We start from the raw sequence: 19,949 nt of genomic DNA, 5'->3' as shown, positions 1-19,949 counted from the left end.
CTGTCCGGTGCCCTCAGCCCAGCGTCGGTTCGGCACTGTCAGGTGCCCTCAGCCCAGCGTCGGCTCGGCACTGTCCGGTGCTTTCAGCCCAGCACTGTCCAATGCCCTCAGCTCAGCGTCGGCTCTGCACTGTCCGGTGCCCTCAGCCCAGCGTCGCCTCTGCACTGTTCGGTGCCCTCAGCCCAGCGTCGCCTCTGCACTGTTCGGTGCCCTCAGCCCAGCGTCGCCTCTGCACTGTCCGGTGCCCTCAGCCCAGCGTCGCCTCTGCACTGTCCGGTGCCCTCAGCCCAGCGTCGCCTCTGCACTGTCCGGTGCCCTCAGCCCAGCACTGTCCGGTGCCCTCAGCCCATTGTCGGTGCGCCCCTGTCCGGTGCCCTCAGCCCATTGTCGGTGTTCCCCTATCCGGTGCTCTCAGCCCAGCGTCTGCTCGGCACTGTCCGGTGCTTTCAGCCCAGCACTGTCCGGTGCCCTCAGCCCAGTGTCGGTGCGCCCCTGTCCGGTGCCCTCAGTGCAGCGTTGGCTCTGCACTGTCCGGTGCCCTCAGTCCAGTATTGGTGCGCCCCTGTCTGGTGCCCTCAGTCCAGTATTGGTGCGCCCCTGTCTGGTGCCCTCAGTCCAGTGTCGGTGCGCCCCTGTCTGGTGCCCTCAGTCCAGTGTCGGTGCGCCTCTGTCTGGTGCCCTCAGTCCAGTGTCGGTTCGGCACTGTCTGGTGCCCTCAGCCCAGCGTCGGCTCAGCACTGTCCGGTGCCCTCAGCCCAGCACTGTCCAGTGCCCTCAGCCCATTGTCGGTGTGCCCCTATCCGGTTTCCTCAGCCCAGCGTCGGCTCGGCAGTGTCCGGTGCTCTCAGCCCAGCGTCGGCTCGGCAGTGTCTGGTGCCCTCAACGCAGCGTCGGCTCGGCACTGTCTGGTGCCCTCAATCCAGTGTCCGTGCTCTCCTGTCTGGTGCCCTCAGTGCAGTGTTGGTGTGCCCCTGTCCGGTGCCTTCAGTCCAGTGTCAGCTCGGCACTGTCCGGTGCTCAGTCCAGTGTCTGTGCGCCCCTGTCCGATGCCCTCAGCTCCGCGTCGGTGCGCCCCTGGCCGGTGCCCTCAGCCCAGCGTCGGTATGCCCCTGGCCGGTGCCCTCAGCCCAGCGTCGGCTCTGCACTGTCCGGTGCCCTCAGCCCAGCGTCGGCTCGGCACTGTCCGGTGCCCTCAGCCCATCACTGTCTGGTGCCCTCAGCGCAGCGTCGGCTCGGCACTGTCCGGTGCCCCCAGCCCAGCACTGTCCGGTGCCCTCAGCGCAGCGTCGGCTCGGCACTGTCCGGTGACCTGAGCCCAGCACTGTCCGGTGCCCTCAGCCCAGCGTCAGCTCAGCACTGTCCGGTGCCCTCAGCCTATTGTCGGTGCGCCCCTTTCTGGTGCCCTCAGTCCAGTGTCGGTGCGCCCCTGTCCGGTGCCCTCAGTCCAGTGTCGGTGCGCCCCTGTCCGGTGCCCTCAGTCCAGTGTCAGCTCGGCACGGTCGGGTGCCCTCCAGTGTCGGTGCGCCCCTGTCCGGTGCCCTCAGTCCAGTGTTGGTGCGCCCCTGTCCGGTGCCCTCAGTCCAGTGTCGGTGCGCCCCTGTCCGGTGCCCTCAGTCCAGTGTCGGTGCGCCCCTGTCCGGTGCCCTCAGTCCAGTGTCGGTGCGCCCCTGTCCGGTGCCCTCAGTCCAGTGTCGGTGCGCCCCTGTCCGGTGCCCTCAGTCCAGCACTGTACGGTGCCCTCAGCCCGGCACTGTCCGGTGCCCTCAGCCAGGCACTGTCCGGTGCCCTCAGCGCAGCGTCGGCTCGGCACTGTCCGGTGACCTAAGCCCATCACTGTCCGGTGCCCTCAGCCCAGCGTCGCCTGTGCACTGTCCGGTGCCTTCAGCCCAGCGTCGCCTCTGCACTGTCCGGTGCCCTCAGCCCAGCGTCGCCTGTGCACTGTCCGGTGCCCTCAGCCCAGCACTGTCCGGTGCCCTCAGCCCAGCACTGTCCGGTGCCCTCAGCCCATTGTCGGTGCGCCTCTGTCCGGTGCCCTCAGTCCAGTGTCGGTGCGCCTCTTTCTGGTGCCCTCAGTCCAGTGTCGGTGCGCTCCTGTCCGGTGCCTTCAGCCCAGCGTCGGCTCTGCACTGTCCGGTGCCCTCAGCCCAGCGTCGGCTCTGCACTGCCCGGTGCCCTCAGCCCAGCGTCGGCTCTGCACTGTCCGGTGCCCTCAGCCCAGCGTCGGCTCTGCACTGTCCGGTGCCCTCAGCCCAGCACTGTCTGGTGCCCTCAGCGCAGCGTCTGCTCGGCACTGTCCGGTGCCATCTGCCCAGCACTGTCCGGTGCCCTCAGCCCAGCGTCGGCTCGGCACTGTCCGGTGACCTGAGCCCAGCGTCGGCTTGGTACTGTCCGGGGCCCTCAGCCCATTGTCGGTGCGCCCCTGTCCGGTGCCCTCAGCCCATTGTCGGTGCGTCCCTGTCCGTTGCCCTCAGCCCATTGTCGGTGCGCCCCTGTCCGGTGCCCTCAGCCAAGTGTTGGTGCGCCCCTGTCCGGTGCCCTCAGTCCAGTGTCGGTGCGCCCCTGTCCGGTGCCCTCAGTCCAGTGTTGGTGCGCCCCTGTTTGGTGCCCTCAGTCCAGCGTCGGCTCAGCACTGTCCGGTGCCCATAGCCCAACACTGTCCGGTGCCCTCAGCCCATTGTCGGTGTGCCCCTATCCGGTTCCTTCAGCCCAGCGTCGGCTCGGCAGTGTCTGGTGCCCTCAGCGCAGCGTTGGCTCTGCACTGTCCGGTGCCCTCAGCCCAGCGTCGGTTCGTCACTGTCTGATGCCCTCAGCCCAGCGTCGGCTCGGCACTGTCCGGTGCTTTCAGCCCAGCGTCGCCTCTGCACTGTCCGGTGCTTTCAGCTCAGCGTCGCCTCTGCACTGTCCGGTGCTTTTCAGCCCAGCGTCGCCTCTGCACTGTCCGGTGCCCTCAGCCCAGCGTCGCCTCTGCACTGTCCGGTGCCCTCAGCCCAGCGTCGCCTCTGCACTGTCCGGTGCCCTCAGCCCAGCATCGCCTCTGCACTGTCCGGTGCCCTCAGCCCAGCGTCGGCTCTGCAGTGTCCGATGCACTCAGCCCAGCATCGGCTCAGTACTGTCCGGTGCCCTCAGCCCAGCACTGTCCGGTGCCCTCAGCCCATTGTCCGTGCGCCCCTGCCCGGTGCCCTCAGCCCATTGTCAGTGTGCCCCTATCCGGTGCTCTCAGCCCAGCGTTGGCTCGGCACTGTCTGGTGCCCTCAGCCCAGCGTCGGTTCGGCACTGTCCGGTGCTTTCAGCCCAGCACTGTCCGTTGCCCTCAGTGCAGCGTTGGCTCTGCACTGTCCGGTGCCCTCAGTCCAGTGTCGGTGCACCCCTGTCTGGTGCCCTCAGTCCAGTGTCGGTGCGCCCCTGCCCGGTGCCCTCAGCCCATTGTCAGTGTGCCCCTATCCGGTGCTCTCAGCCCAGCGTTGGCTCGGCAGTGTCTGGTGCCCTCAGCCCAGCGTAGGTTCGACACTGTCCGGTGCCCTCATTCCAGTGTTGGTGCGCCCCTGTCTGGTGCCCTCAGTCCAGTGTTGGTGCGCCCCTGTCTGGTGCCCTCAGTCCAGTGTCGGTGCGCCCCTGTCTGGTGCCCTCAGCCCAGCGTCAGTTCGGCACTGTCTGGTGCCCTCAGCCCAGCGTCGGCTCAGCATTGTCCGGTGCCCTCAGCCCATTGTTGGTTTGCCCCTATCCGGTTCCCTCAGCCCAGCGTCGGCTCGGCAGTGTCCGGTGCTCTCAGCCCAGCGTCGGCTCGGCAGTGTCTGGTGCCCTCAGCGCAGCGTCGGCTCGGCACTGTCAGGTGCCCCCAGCCCAGTGTCGGTTCGGCACTGTCTGGTGCCCTCAGCCCAGCGTCAGCTCGGCACTGTCCGGTACTTTCAGCCTAGCACTGTCTGGTGCCCTCAGTGCAGCGTTGGCTCTGCACTGTCTGGTGCCCTCAGCCCAGTGTCGGCTCGGCACTGTCCAGTGCTTTTAGCCCAGCACTGTCCGGTGCCCTCAGCCCAGCGTCGCCTCTGCACGGTCCGGTGCCCTCAGCCCAGCACTGTCCGGTGCCCTCAGCCCATTGTCGGTGTGCCCCTATCCGGTCCTCTCAGCCCAGCGTTGGCTCGGCAGTGTCCGGTGCTCTCAGCCCAGCGTCGGCTCGGCAGTGTTTGGTGCCCTCAGCGCAGCGTCAGCTCGGCACTGTCTGGTGCCCTCAGCCCAGCGTCGGTTCGGCACTGTCCGGTGCTTTCAGCCCAGCACTGTCCGTTGCCCTCAGTGCAGCGTTGGCTCTGCACTGTCCGGTGCCCTCAGTCCAGTGTCGGTGCACCCCTGTCTGGTGCCCTCAGTCCAGTGTCGGTGCGCCCCTGTCTGGTGCCCTCAGCCCAGCGTTGGTTCAGCACTGTCTGGTGCCCTCAGCCCAGCGTCGGCTCAGCACTGTCCGGTGCTCTCAGCCCAGCACTGTCCGGTGCCCTCAGCCCATTGTCGGTGTGCCCCTATCCGGTTCCCTCAGCCCAGCGTTGGCTCGGCAGTGTCTGGTGCCCTCAGCGCAGCGTCGGCTCGGCACTGTCCGGTGCCCTCAGCCGAGCGTCGGTTCGGCACAGTCAGGTGCCCTCAGCCCAGTGTCGGCTCGGCACTGTCCGGTGCTTTCAGCCCAGCACTGTCCGGTGCCCTCAGCCCAGCGTCTGCTCTGCACTGTCCGGTGCCCTCAGCCCAGCGTCGGCTCTGCAGTGTCCGGTGCCCTCAGCCCAGCACTGTCCGGTGCCCTCAGCCCATTGTCGGTGCGCCCCTGCCCGGTGCCCTCAGCCCATTGTCAGTGTGCCCCTATCCGGTGCTCTCAGCCCAGCGTTGGCTCGGCAGTGTCTGGTGCCCTCAGCCCAGCGTAGGTTCGACACTGTCCGGTGCCCTCATTCCAGTGTTGGTGCGCCCCTGTCTGGTGCCCTCAGTCCAGTGTTGGTGCGCCCCTGTCTGGTGCCCTCAGTCCAGTGTCGGTGCGCCCCTGTCTGGTGCCCTCAGCCCAGCGTCAGTTCGGCACTGTCTGGTGCCCTCAGCCCAGCGTCGGCTCAGCATTGTCCGGTGCGCTCAGCCCATTGTTGGTTTGCCCCTATCCGGTTCCCTCAGCCCAGCGTCGGCTCGGCAGTGTCCGGTGCTCTCAGCCCAGCGTCGGCTCGGCAGTGTCTGGTGCTCTCAGCCCAGTGTCGGTTCGGCACTGTCTGGTGCCCTCAGCCCAGCGTCAGCTCGGCACTGTCCGGTACTTTCAGCCTAGCACTGTCTGGTGCCCTCAGTGCAGCGTTGGCTCTGCACTGTCTGGTGCCCTCAGCCCAGTGTCGGCTCGGCACTGTCCAGTGCTTTTAGCCCAGCACTGTCCGGTGCCTTCAGCCCATTGTCGGTGCGCCCCTATCCGGTTCCCTCAGCCCAGCGTCGGCTCGGCAGTGTCTCAGCCCAGCGTTGGCTCGGCAGTGTCTGGTGCCCTCAGCCCAGTGTCGGCTCGGCACTGTCCGGTGCTTTCAGCCCAGCACTGTCCGGTGCCCTCAGCCCAGCGTCTGCTCTGCACTGTCCGGTGCCCTCAGCCCAGCGTCTGCTCTGCACTGTCCGGTGCCCTCAGCCCAGCGTCTGCTCTGCACTTTCCGGTGCCCTCAGCCCAGCGACGCCTCTGCACTGTCCGGTGCCCTCAGCCCAGCGTCGCCTCTGCACTGTCCGGTGCCCTCAGCCCATCGTCGCCTCTGCACTGTCCCGTGCCCTCAGCCCAGCGTCGGCTCAGCACTGTCCGGTGCCCTCAGCCCATTGTCGGTGTGCCCCTATCCGGTTCCCTCAGTCCAGCGTCGGCTCAGCAGTGTCCGGTGCTCTCAGCCCAGCGTTGGCTCGGCAGTGTCTGGTGCCCTCAGCGCAGCGTCTGCTCGGCCCTGTCCGGTGCCCTCAGCCCAGCGTCGGTTCGGCACTGTCTGGTGCCCTCAGTGCAGCGTTGGCTCTGCACTGTCCGGTGCCCTCAGTCCAGTGTCGGTGCGCCCCTGTCCGGTGCCCTCAGTCCAGTGTCGGTGCGCCCCTGTCCGGTGCCCTCAGTCCAGTGTCGGTGCGCCCCTGTCCGGTGCCCTCAGTCCAGTGTCGGTGCGCCCCTGTCTGGTGCCCTCAGTCCAGTGTCGGTGCGCCCCTGTCTGGTGCCCTCAGTCCAGTGTCGGTGCGCCCCTGTCTGGTGCCCTCAGTCCAGTGTCGGTGCGCCCCTGTCTGGTGCCCTCAGCCCAGCGTTAGTTCAGCACTGTCTGGTGCCCTCAGCCAAGCGTTGGTTCAGCACTGTCTGGTGCCCTCAGCCCAGCGTCGGCTCAGCACTGTCCGGTGCTCTCACCCCAGCACTGTCCGGTGCCCTCAGCCCATTGTCGGTGTGCCCCTATCCGGTTCCCTCAGCCCAGCGTCGGCTCGGCAGTGTCTCAGCCCAGCGTTGGCTCGGCAGTGTCTGGTGCCCTCAGCGCAGCGTCGGCTCGGCACTGTCCGGTGCCCTCAGCCCAGCACTGTCCGGTGCCCTCAGCCCATTGTCGGTGTGCCCCTATCCGGTTCCCTCAGCCCAGCGTCGGCTCAGCAGTGTCCGGTGCTCTCAGCCCAGCGTTAGCTCGGCAGTGTCTGGTGCTCTCAGCGCAGCGTCTGCTCGGCACTGTCCGATGCCCTCAGCCCAGCGTCGGTTCGGCACTGTCAGGTGCCCTCAGCCCAGCGTCGGCTCGGCACTGTCCGGTGCTTTCAGCCCAGCACTGTCCGGTGCCCTCAGCCCAGCGTCGGCTCTGCACTGTCCGGTGCCCTCAGCCCAGCGTCGCCTCTGCACTGTTCGGTGCCCTCATCCCAGCGTCGCCTCTGCACTGTCCGGTGCCCTCAGCCCAGCGTCGCCTCTGCACTGTCCGGTGCCCTCAGCCCAGCGTCGCCTCTGCACTGTCCGGTGCCCTCAGCCCAGCGTCGCCTCTGCACTGTCCGGTGCCCTCAGCCCAGCACTGTCCGGTGCCCTCAGCCCAGCGTCGGCTCTGCACTGTCCGGTGCCCTCAGCCCAGCGTCGCCTCTGCACTGTTCGGTGCCCTCATCCCAGCGTCGCCTCTGCACTGTCCGGTGCCCTCAGCCCAGCGTCGCCTCTGCACTGTCCGGTGCCCTCAGCCCAGCGTCGCCTCTGCACTGTCCGGTGCCCTCAGCCCAGCGTCGCCTCTGCACTGTCCGGTGCCCTCAGCCCAGCACTGTCCGGTGCCCTCAGCTCTTTGTCGGTGTTCCCCTATCCGGTGCTCTCAGCCCAGCGTCTGCTCGGCACTGTCCGGTGCTTTCAGCCCAGCACTGTCGGGTGCCCTCAGCCCAGTGTCGGTGCGCCACTGTCCGGTGCCCTCATTCCAGTGTTGGTGCGCCCCTGTCCGGTGCCCTTAGTCCAGTATTGGTGCGCCCCTGTCTGGTGCCCTCAGTCCAGTGTTGGTGCGCCCCTGTCTGGTGCCCTCAGTCCAGTGTCGGTTCGGCACTGTCTGGTGCCCTCAGCCCATCATCGGCTCAGCACTGTCCGGTGCCCTCAGCCCAGCACGGTCCGGTGCCCTCAGCCCATTGTCGGTGTGCACCTATCCGGTTCCCTCAGCCCAGCGTCGGCTCGGCAGTGTCCGGTGCTCTCAGCCCAGCGTCGGCTCGGCAGTGTCTGGTGCCCTCAACGCAGCGTCGGCTCGGCACTGTCTGGTGCCCTCAGTCCAGTGTCGGTTCGGCACTGTCTGGTGCCCTCAGCCCAGCGTCGGCTCGGCACTGTCCAGTGCCCTCAGCCCAGTGTCGGTTCGGCACTGTCTGGTGCCCTCAGCCCAGCGTCGGCTCGGCACTGTCCAGTGCCCTCTGTGCAGCGTCGGCTCTGCACTGTCCGGTGCCCTCAGCCCAGTGTGGGTTTGCCCCTGTCCGTTTCTCTCAGCCCAGCGTCGGCTCGGCAGTGTCCGGTGCTCTCAGCCCAGCGTCTGCTCGGCACTGTCCGGTGCCCTCAGTGCAGCGTCGGCTCGGCACTGTCAGGTGCCCTCAGGCCAGCGTCGGCTCGGCACTGTCCGGTGCCCTCAGGCCAGCGTCGGCTCGGCACTGTCCGGTGCCCTCAGGCCAGCGTCGGCTCGGCACTGTCCGGTGCCCTCAGGCCAGCGTCGGCTCGGCACTGTCCGGTGCCCTCAGCCCAGCGTCGGTTCGGCACTGTCCGGTGCTTTCAGCCCAGCACTGTCCGGTGCCCTCAGCCCAGCGTCGGCTCTGCACTGTCCGGTGCCCTCAGCCCAGCGTCGGCTCAACACTGTCCGGTGCCCTCAGTGCAGCGTCGGCTCAGCACTGTCCGGTGCCCTCAGCCCAGTGTGGGTTCGCCCCTGTCCGGTGCCCTCAGCCCAGTGTGGGTTCGCCCCTGTCCGGTGCCCTTAGCCCAGTGTGGGTTCGCCCCTGTCCGATGCCCTCAGGCCAGCGTCAGCTCTGCATTGTCTGGTGCCCTCATTCCAGTGTCGGTGCGCCCCTGTCTGGTGCCCTCAGCCCAGCGTTAGTTCAGCACTGTCTGGTGCCCTCAGCCAAGCGTTGGTTCAGCACTGTCTGGTGCCCTCAGCCCAGCGTCGGCTCAGCACTGTCCGGTGCTCTCACCCCAGCACTGTCCGGTGCCCTCAGCCCATTGTCGGTGTGCCCCTATCCGGTTCCCTCAGCCCAGCGTCGGCTCGGCAGTGTCTCAGCCCAGCGTTGGCTCGGCAGTGTCTGGTGCCCTCAGCGCAGCGTCGGCTCGGCACTGTCCGGTGCCCTCAGCCCAGCACTGTCCGGTGCCCTCAGCCCATTGTCGGTGTGCCCCTATCCGGTTCCCTCAGCCCAGCGTCGGCTCAGCAGTGTCCGGTGCTCTTAGCCCAGCGTTAGCTCGGCAGTGTCTGGTGCTCTCAGCGCAGCGTCTGCTCGGCACTGTCCGATGCCCTCAGCCCAGCGTCGGTTCGGCACTGTCAGGTGCCCTCAGCCCAGCGTCGGCTCGGCACTGTCCGGTGCTTTCAGCCCAGCACTGTCCGGTGCCCTCAGCCCAGCGTCGGCTCTGCACTGTCCGGTGCCCTCAGCCCAGCGTCGCCTCTGCACTGTCCGGTGCCCTCAGCCCAGCGTCGCCTCTGCACTGTTCGGTGCCCTCATCCCAGCGTCGCCTCTGCACTGTCCGGTGCCCTCAGCCCAGCGTCGCCTCTGCACTGTCCGGTGCCCTCAGCCCAGCGTCGCCTCTGCACTGTCCGGTGCCCTCAGCCCAGCGTCGCCTCTGCACTGTCCGGTGCCCTCAGCCCAGCACTGCCCGGTGCCCTCAGCCCTTTGTCGGTGTTCCCCTATCCGGTGCTCTCAGCCCAGCGTCTGCTCGGCACTGTCCGGTGCTTTCAGCCCAGCACTGTCGGGTGCCCTCAGCCCAGTGTCGGTGCGCCGCTGTCCGGTGCCCTTAGTCCAGTGTTGGTGCGCCCCTGTCCGGTGCCCTCAGTGCAGCGTTGGCTCTGCACTGTCCGGTGCCCTCATTCCAGTGTTGGTGCGCCCCTGTCCGGTGCCCTTAGTCCAGTATTGGTGCGCCCCTGTCTGGTGCCCTCAGTCCAGTGTTGGTGCGCCCCTGTCTGGTGCCCTCAGTCCAGTGTCGGTTCGGCACTGTCTGGTGCCCTCAGCCCATCATCGGCTCAGCACTGTCCGGTGCCCTCAGCCCAGCACGGTCCGGTGCCCTCAGCCCATTGTCGGTGTGCACCTATCCGGTTCCCTCAGCCCAGCGTCGGCTCGGCAGTGTCCGGTGCTCTCAGCCCAGCGTCGGCTCGGCAGTGTCTGGTGCCCTCAACGCAGCGTCGGCTCGGCACTGTCTGGTGCCCTCAGTCCAGTGTCGGTTCGGCACTGTCTGGTGCCCTCAGCCCAGCGTCGGCTCGGCACTGTCCAGTGCCCTCAGCCCAGTGTCGGTTCGGCACTGTCTGGTGCCCTCAGCCCAGCGTCGGCTCGGCACTGTCCAGTGCCCTCTGTGCAGCGTCGGCTCTGCACTGTCCGGTGCCCTCAGCCCAGTGTGGGTTTGCCCCTGTCCGTTTCTCTCAGCCCAGCGTCGGCTCGGCAGTGTCCGGTGCTCTCAGCCCAGCGTCTGCTCGGCACTGTCCGGTGCCCTCAGTGCAGCGTCGGCTCGGCACTGTCAGGTGCCCTCAGGCCAGCGTCGGCTCGGCACTGTCCGGTGCCCTCAGGCCAGCGTCGGCTTGGCACTGTCCGGTGCCCTCAGGCCAGCGTCGGCTTGGCACTGTCCGATGCCCTCAGGCCAGCGTCGGCTCGGCACTGTCCGGTGCCCTCAGGCCAGCGTCGGCTCGGCACTGTCCGGTGCCCTCAGCCCAGCGTCGGTTCGGCACTGTCCGGTGCTTTCAGCCCAGCACTGTCCGGTGCCCTCAGCCCAGCGTCGGCTCTGCACTGTCCGGTGCCCTCAGCCCAGCGTCGGCTCAACACTGTCCGGTGCCCTCAGTGCAGCGTCGGCTCAGCACTGTCCGGTGCCCTCAGCCCAGTGTGGGTTCGCCCCTGTCCGGTGCCCTCAGCCCAGTGTGGGTTCGCCCCTGTCCGGTGCCCTTAGCCCAGTGTGGGTTCGCCCCTGTCCGATGCCCTCAGGCCAGCGTCAGCTCTGCATTGTCTGGTGCCCTCAGCGCAGCATCGGCTCGGCACTGTCCGGTGCCCTCAGCGCAGCGTCGGCTCGGCACTGTCCGGTGCCCTCAGCCCAGCGTCGGCTCGGCAGTGTCTGTCCGGTGCCCTCAGCGCAGCGTCGGTTCGGCACTGTCCGGTGCCCTCAGCGCAGCGTCGGCTCGGCACTGCCCGGTGCTCTCAGCCCAGCGTCGGCTCGGCAGTGTCCGGTGCCCTCAGCCCAGCCTCAGCTCTGCATTGTCTGGTGCCCTCAGCGCAGCGTCGGCTCGGCACTGTCCGGTGCCCTCAGCGCAGCGTCGGCTCGGCAGTGTCTGGTGCCCTCAGCGCAGCGTCGGCTCGGCACTGTCTTCGGCTCATTCCTTGTTTCCTGCCTAGTTCTGTGATAAGATGAGCGCGGTGTCTGCTGCTGCCCCTCACAGTTTAATGTAGAATAATCTGTGGTGTGTAATGTATAGAAATATCAGACAGGCACGAGTGTCAGAAAAGAATTGTATCTTTTAATCGTGAAGTGTCAACATCAGTACAAAGGATGGGAGTGTGGAGAATAGATTGGGGTTGGGGGTAAATTAGCATAGATTCTTCTCGGTGGTCGTCCCTGACCGGTCATACATGTTACACTGGGGCGGACATGCGATCCCTCGCCCAGAGTCTCGGATGGTCCTCGCTCCGAGCCATGACGCAGTCATGTTACCGCAATACTGCACAAAAGAGTCAAAGCAAGAACCGCGATCATCGTTCTGAGCAGGTTTATTGATTATTCATTACTTTACCTTTTAGCAAACAGGTAATTGTACTGTATGTATCAAGAGGAGACTGTGAGACACAAGTGATGGCAACTTTTTAAAGTTCAGTTAAAAACTTTACACTGGACTGTACAGGATTTTCTTGATAAACTATTTACATTTTCAGACTTTAAAACATATTGAAAGCAGCAATAGACACTAGTTTAGTTTTTCATTTTTCCTTTGTTCTATTTCCTCTCACCGCCCGAATATTCGTAAGCCTCGGCCTACAAGGTACCGCTATCTTACAGAGAGCTTAAAAAACATCTTATCCACTTTAAATTGGTAGCGGGCGTTTCCCCTCCCGGCAAGATCTCGAGACACAAGCTTAGATCACCCCACAGCCCGGAGTAGAGCAGCGAGCGTCAGTCCAGCATGTCAGTGAATTGTGCTGATTAAATTAACATAAAGTACAACCTCACAATATACATCACAAACATTACAATGTAGGGTTACACTGCGCGAATCACAAGCCGCTGCAATCCGATAGAAGTCCACAATGTAAGAACAGAAATGCTAAGCTGGGTTTTCCAATCTTTATTATTTTGCTAGAAATTGCAGGGGATACAATATAAAAAAATGCTTTTTTTTTTTTTTTTTTTTACCTTAACTTAAAAGACAAAACAAAAACAAACCAAAGCATCAGACAAATTGACACGAGGAAGACAAACAGACAATGCACACTCACCGGTCTGCAATGTGCAGCATACAGGCAGCTTTATATTTGCACGTTTCCCATTATGTGTGAGCACCGTGACCCGGCTCACCGTCCTAAGCCAAGCTGAGCTTAAATTAAATACTCCATTCCTGTCGCAAAATTCCTTTTGCTTCTCTCATAAACTTTACTTAATCTATACAATACTATTCTGCGTTCAGCACGCAACCTTAAAAAACAAATGTGTCTACAGCAATTAAAACATTGTGTACGTCCAAGAGATGAGCTAGACATATCCGTCTATAAAAATGATACACAGGGGAACTATTAAAAAATGTTCTACAGCTTAGTATAAAATACAACGTAAACCACTTTACAATACAAAGTAGCAGGGAGGGGTGAAAAGAAGAACTGAAATGTAACAAGTGCTTTGTAAACGGAGGTCAGCGAGCGAGCACGGACGAGAGGCGCACAGTGACCTCAAACTTTCACATTCTAATCAAAATTGTCTGAACCCTTCAATGATGGAGGCTCTGAAACAACTGAAACGCGTCAGGCCTCGCCTGCATTGAAATGACTGAAGAACAAACCCGTCACTGTCAGCGACACGGGAAGACATTGATGAGAACAATCGAGTGCAATAGTAAGTGCCAGTAACACGTCATGGAGCAAGTCTTACACCCTCTATCGTCAGCCATGTCTGGGGGGAACTCGAATCCGTCTCTTCACAAGAAGAACCCGGCTCTGCGTAATTTACATGAGAAACTATAAGTGTAAAGTCCGACGCTGCAGCTCGTCTACATAAAGAGCAGCTCCTGACAACCTGGCTCCAGGTGTGAGGCTGTTGTCAGCGAAGTCTTCTACTCGGAGCCAGAACTATTCCATCCTCAGGGTCACTCTGTGTCCATCTGCTCTGGAGATGAACAGCTCTCATCGGCATATGTCCAGAAACCACCTGCGTCTCTACAGCCAGAGCTGCATTCTTGGTTCTGCTGCTACTTTACAGCTAAATCAGAGCTAAAATAGTGACGTGACAGCCGGTCTGCAGCAAGTTGCACATTGTTTTGGTCACACATCACCATGTAGCCCCAGCCTTAAGCCTACATTTCCCCTTCCCACTTGTCAGGACATATTAGGAGGCGTTACACACCAGTCTGATATGGGGAAATAAACTGCCATAGAGCATTATAATACAAGTAAAATATATCTTTGTACCGTGTTAGCCAGTAGAGATAAAAAAATTGTTTAAAAGAACAGAGAGTCCTCAGTTAAAAGGTATCAACCACTGAGGACTCTCTGTTCTTTTAAACAATTTTTTTATAGAGCATTATAGGATGTCAAGTCAGCAGGCGGCAGAGATAGATGCAGGTCGCTAGCTGCAGGAGGTGAAACGTGTGGGGTTACCGGATCCCGCGTCCTCGGGTCTGGGCTACATAAACCTACAGCACTTCTCCCTTTGCCTGAATAGATTGACCCCCATTACTCCACTGCCCACTTCTGTGGACCGCTGATCAATGGCCATGATGAGAAAGTCTCCGGCTTCCATGTTCTAAACTATAAATCCTGTAATTTCCCTATAATTTCAGTAAAGTGCAAGTCTGAGCAGAGTGGGCGATCTGCAGATTGTCCCCTGCTCTCCGTCTTCCTATAGATATAAGTACCGTACAGCAGGTGCTGGAGGAGAGGTCTCCACGTCCCTGGCTGAAAATGTATAGACCATGTACCGTAAGAACAGTGGAGACCCTGCAAGACCCTGCCATGTCATTGACCTCAACCATGCCTCACCTCATCCGTACCTCACCGGCCCTCAAGAGGAGGACAATTAAGACAAACTTTTACAATGCAACTATCATTTAGTACCATTTGTAAGCTGCTATAATACCATGGGTACGTGCTGCCCCCATCAGCACAGACACTGGAGAACACTAGAAGGAACCTCTTTGTGCCAAAACTCTACTGAAGCGGAGAAGGCCCACGTGGGGTTGTATCACATCCGGGGTTAGATGCAGCAGAGCTGAAGGTATCATTGTGTAACACATTCAGCTCTGCTACATCTGTACAGACCACACAGCCGCCATTCATCCGAACGCCTCTTAAGACTTTTCTAGGTTTGTTTGGGCTCAGATACTCGGTGGTCCCATGCTCTTAGACACATATGACATCATGGAGTAATTTTACAAATTAATGGCAGCTGATCGTAATCATGCGTTCTCCGTCCAGCCTCCTCAGACTTCTGTCCTCGTGACGTGCAACCAAAGCGACAGGGACAAATTGTCTCTCCCAGTAGAAGGTCTTGTATGGGCAGCAATTTCCCTGCTAATCAGACGAATATGAGCACAATCATCAGGACACAAGGCCGAGCTCCGCACTGCCGGAGACGTCTTACTGCGAAGGAAACGGGAATTATTATCTCCATTACTGCAGAATAGACCGGCCACCCCACATAATGGGGCTTCTCCTTAAAAAAAGACCCTAATTCATCAGCACTTCCCAGGTGCTTACCGCCAGAAGGTCATCTGGTGCTTGGCTAATAAATGTCTGGCTTTATGCAGTTATGCTAACAACACAAAGCTTTACTATGTTATTGATGCATTTTAGCAACTTAGAGGCGCAACTCTCAGTAACCACTAAGCACGTGGATGTGTCAGTGACTGGAGAAAGGTCTGATCTGTGGACTCAGAGGACAGTCTCCTAACGAGCTAGAAGCATGACATTACTAGAGATCATTGCTAGGAACGGGCTCAGCCTGTCCATCACGTTGTGCAGAGGACTACTCATTTTCTCACTTTGTATTTCTCATTTGTTTATTACCATATCCCTTTTCACTTCGCTGCCTGTACCTGACTGCCCCTCGTCCCAACTGCCCCGACAGCTGCTCGTCCTGGCTGCCCCTCGTTCAGACTGTCCTGACTGCCCCTTCTCCCGGCTGTGCTGGCAGCTCCTCTTCCCAACTGCCCCTGTCCCATATGCCCTTCTCCCGACTGTGAAGGCAGCTCCTCGTCCTGACTGCCCCTCGTCCCAACTGCCCCTTCTCCCGACTGTGCCGACAGCCTCTCGTTCTGACTGCCCCTTGTCCACACTGTCCCGGCAGCTCCTCGTCCTGACTGCCCCTCGTCCCGGCAGCTCCTCGTCCTCACTGCCCCTTGTCCCGGCAGCTCCTCGTCCTGACTGCCCCTCGTCCCGGCAGCTCCTTGTCCTGACTGCCCCTCGTCCCGGCAGCTCCTCCTCCTGACTGCCCCTCATCCCGGCAGCTCCTCGTCCTGACTGCCCCTCATCCCGGCAGCTCCTCGTCCTGACTGCCCCTCGTCCCGGCAGCTCCTTGTCCTGACTGCCCCTCGTCCCGGCAGCTCCTTGTCCTGACTGCCCCTCGTCCCGGCAACTCCTCCTCCTGACTGCCCCTCGTCCCGGCAGCTCTTCATCCTGACACTCCTGACATGTTTCCCTCAAATTAAGCCCTAGCAGGATTTTTTTGGCCTTTTTAGAGTATGCTTATAATATAAGCCCTACTCTAACAATAAGCCATAGTTGCGGGTAATGATACTAATAGGGTCCTGAATTAAGTGTTGTGCAGCCCTTTCAGCATTTGTAACTGTTATTGCTGTATGTTTTATAGTTGCGCACCCGAATATCAACACTTCTTCCACACAACATTTTGTGACGGCTGTTCGTCACATGATGCGGCTCTTGCTCCTGTGACGCGTCTCTTACTCCCATGACGCGGCTCCTCGTCCTAAGTACTAATTCTTCCTACAGTCTTAGCACAATGATTTATGCTCCACTACAACAATAAGGGCTATCGTGAAGTACAGAGGTAAGGTATGTGAAGTACTCGCACCGAGAAGCCTCTGGTGCCTCGTTTACGCAGTAATGTCAGGAGGTGGAGCTGACACTCCGCACTCAAGATTCTGAATCGTGATTGTCACTATTTTTACATTGTTTTTAGCCAATACTGGCAATAAATAAGGAACCATGATATGTAAGACTTTTCAGAAAAATATGTTTGTCAGTGCGTGTGATTGTTTGATGTTGAGGTTTGTCGTGTAAGTAACGGGTAATGCGAGACTGGAGCTCCAATTACCAGCAAAGCCTTGTGCATAAATATTGGAATAAGCAGACATTAAGACTATACATGGGATGACTGCGAGCCCACACTGGTCCGGGGACGACTGCGAGCCCACGCGGGTCCGGGGACGACTGCGAGCCCACACGGGTCCGGGGACGACTGCGAGCCCACACGGGTCCGGGGACGACTGCAAGCCCACACGGGTCCGGGGACGATTGTTCATACAACAGCTTCACATTTGTCAGAAGTGAGAAAAATACCATTTATATCCAGTGCTTGTATAACACTACGAAACAAGGAAAGTCAAGTTCCACAATAAAAGAACATGCACTTTGTTCTTTGCCGCTGGAATATGTATAGATTATTTTGTTTTTTGGGAGGGTTGAGTCATAAAAAAACTAATGTAAATGCATAAAAATAATAATGTACTGTACAAAGCTATGGAACAACAACAACTCGCCAGATGCATTTACAAAAAAAAGCCAAAAAGCTGCCCTAATGTGGACAGCTGTGAGACTGGGGCCCATGAGAATTAGTTAATATATAGGACGTGATCCTACGTAGCGTCGTGTGTATATATAGGACGTAAACCCACACAGCGTCGTGTATATATAGGACGTGATCCCACGCAGCGTCGTGTATATATAGGACGTGATCCTACATAGCGTCGTGTATATATATAGGACGTGATCCCACACAGCGTCGTGTATATATAGGACGTGATCCTACGTAGCGTCGTGTATATATAGGACGTGATCCCACACAGCGTCGTGTATATATAGGACGTGATCCTACGTAGCGTCGTGTATATATAGGACGTAAACCCACACAGCGTCGTGTATATATAGGACGTGATCCCACGCAGCGTCGTGTATATATAGGACGTGATCCCACGCAGCGTCGTGTATATATAGGACGTGATCCCACGCAGCGTCGTGTATATATAGGACGTGATCCCACGCAGCGTCGTGTATATATAGGACGTGATCCCACACAGCGTCGTATATATATAGGACGTGATCCTACATAGCGTCGTGTATATATATAGGACGTGATCCCACACAGCGTCGTGTATATATAGGACGTGATCCTACGTAGCGCCTTGTATATATAGGACGTGATCCCACGCAGCGTCGTGTATATATAGGACGTGATCCCATGCAGCGTCGTGTATATATAGGACGTGATCCTACGTAGCGTCGTGTATATATAGGACGTGATCCCACGCAGCGTCGTGTGTATATATAGGACGTGATCCCACGCAGCGTCGTGTATATATAGGACGTGATCCCATGCAGCGTCGTGTGTATATATAGGACGTGATCCTACGTAGCGTCGTGTGTATATATAGGACGTGATCCCACACAGCGTCGTGTATATATAGGACGTGATCCTACATAGCGTCGTGTGTATATATATAGGACGTGATCCCACACAGCGTCGTGTATATATAGGACGTGATCCTACGTAGCGTCGTGTATATATAGGACGTGATCCCACACAGCGTCGTGTATATATAGGACGTGATCCCATGCAGCGTCGTGTATATATAGGACGTGATCCCACACAGCGTCGTGTATATATAGGACGTGATCCCATGCAGCGTCGTGTATATATAGGACGTGATCCTACGTAGCGTCGTGTATATATAGGACGTGATCCCACGCAGCGTCGTGTATATACAGGACGTGATCCCACACAGTGTTGTTTGCAGCATGGGACACACATTAGTTAGTCGGGGGATCAGTGCCTGCTTTTTGCCGTTATCCAGGAGGCCCCCGCACCACGAGATCTGTTGAACATATGGGAACACTAAATGGGTATTGGTAAATTGCAGCCATATTTCTGAGTGGCCAAGTCACATGACCGATCAGCTGTGAAAGCGGCTTATGGGGTCATTCATAAAGGGATAGGAATGTTTATCTTTTTGGGGAAGCACTAATAGGAGATTAATTTCCAGTAGCGTGGGGCCATATTCGCACACAGGGAACACATCCAGTAATCGTCCGTTACAACCGATCCAGCAGCAATCTGTTGTGCAAACTTGATTTCTGAAGGATCCGTATTTTTTGGCATTGGAGTCTATGGAAAACAAATCCTTTACAAATGCAACAAAAATAGATGGCTAAAGAGCAATCTGTTAACTGATCTGGGTTCCAAAGACTCCCAGGTAAAAAAACAAATATTGCAAAAATCTATTTTTTCAAAATGGACAGAAAAAGTTGTTCACCATCAGATTGCTGCAGGATGGGTCCTGACGGGGGAATACTGGACGTAAGCTGGGTGGCTTCATGACAGTTGTGTACGGCGGAATATAAGCTGGATCCATTACTGGTAACTCTGTAATTAAGCGGCATCTTCGTTATCACCAATCAGATAAGAGTTGGGAGGCGCTATCAAATTAAAGTGGACCCTTTGCATTCTGGAATGAATGTCATCAATGTAAGAGAGCGGGCTAAGACTGAATGCACAGGTACAGGGCTAAGAAGCCACGTAGGAGATGAGTCCTGACAGTCATTGAGTGCACGTCTACAGCTCATCCCACCATCAGCAGCAGTGACCAGCTCCACCACCACCTCCACGTCTGCAGGAGGAAACCCTACATGGGACAACTAAGACCATTCCATGCAAACAGATATTTGCATTTTCTAAGACTTTTTTTTTTTTTCATTAAGACGTCAACTAACTAGATACAAGAGAAAAAAAATTTGGCACCAAAATGATGGGTCAGAGGTTATTGATGAAAGAGGTTCCTCCAGGGAGAGGTGTGCGCAGGCGTCTTCATGTCGGGGCTTCCAGTATGTAGAAATCAGTACCTATCTCCTAACAACGTAATTCAGCATAAAACACATTCACAACTTGTTGGCTGGTACATACCTGAGTGAAATACCCCATCCAAAAACAGTAACTCAAAAACTATTAGCATTCAGAAAAAGGAAAACACACTAATGTGAGGCTCGTCAGACGGCTATGGGTTCAGTCCTGATGTCCAAGAGTTTTGTTTTATCTTTTTACATATCTGTTCACTTAAAATAAAATAAAAAATAAGTTCAAGAAAAACCTAAGGGAAGTCATTCTGTGTCACACATGAAATATTTAAGACCATTCTGCTGATGATTGTGGAAACCACATACGCATGCAGGCTCTCAGAAAGTCGAGAGCAGATTTCCCCACTGTTTCCTCCAATGTAGGTTCATGTTTTGTTAGTTAGTACCGACAGCCTCGCTGGCTTCATTGTCGCTGCTATAGTCTGATTTCGGCTCCTCGTCGTACTCGTCATACATTTCCATCTCATCCTCCCCGTTCATCAGATCGTTCCCAGCCAGACTGGCAGCGTCCATTTTCATGCCATAGGTGCTCTGTATGACGGGGATACTGGGCTCGGGGCTGGCGGACGTGCTGGAGCAATCGGAGGTCATCTGCGGGGACGGCGTGGTTGTGGTCATACTGATCGCGCCTGGATACACAACCCCCGTGGCTGTACTAAGCGGAATCTGAGGCTGTTGCCTAAAATAAGCAGAAATACAAGCGGTGTGAATGACATTTTCAGTGGGAATTAATCATTCTGTACTTTCTAGTGCCGATCATTCCATTGCTATACATACGAAACGGGGAAATAATAATGCCAAGATGAGACCTTGAGAACGAGCGGCATGTGCAGCAGCAGGCGAGAGATTAGACAATATCCTGGGAAGAGTACACGTACAATCCACTAACTCTAAGGCCGCTCCACGGGGTCCCATGCTGTGCCCACACTATGACCTGGAGCAATGGTCACCACAACCTTCTGATGGACACACCAGCTGTATCCTCATATAACGGCCAAATACTCCTCATTATTTCT

General features: G+C 58.4%; 1 protein-coding gene across 11 annotated transcripts in view; it reads right to left on the bottom strand.

The window, feature by feature from the left end:
- Positions 1 to 13,331: 13,331 nt before the first annotated feature.
- The window catches only part of SOX6 (SRY-box transcription factor 6), an 853,991-nt gene continuing 847,373 nt past the window's right edge, over positions 13,332 to 19,949 (bottom strand). For 10 of the 11 annotated variants that reach the window (XM_075326979.1, XM_075326980.1, XM_075326975.1 and 7 more), the window contains one exon: positions 13,332 to 19,612. In XM_075326979.1, coding sequence (XP_075183094.1) covers positions 19,309 to 19,612 — 304 coding nt within the window. In that variant the 3' untranslated portion in view covers positions 13,332 to 19,308. The remainder of the gene's footprint in view (positions 19,613 to 19,949) is intronic. The other variant, XR_012727417.1, reaches the window with a different exon arrangement.

Source organism: Anomaloglossus baeobatrachus, chromosome 10 (assembly GCF_048569485.1).
Source record: "Anomaloglossus baeobatrachus isolate aAnoBae1 chromosome 10, aAnoBae1.hap1, whole genome shotgun sequence".
In the NCBI taxonomy this organism is placed as follows: Eukaryota; Metazoa; Chordata; class Amphibia; order Anura; family Aromobatidae; genus Anomaloglossus; species Anomaloglossus baeobatrachus.
The sequence above is the reverse complement of the archived record's forward strand: the minus strand, read 5'-3'. Positions and strand labels throughout refer to the sequence as shown.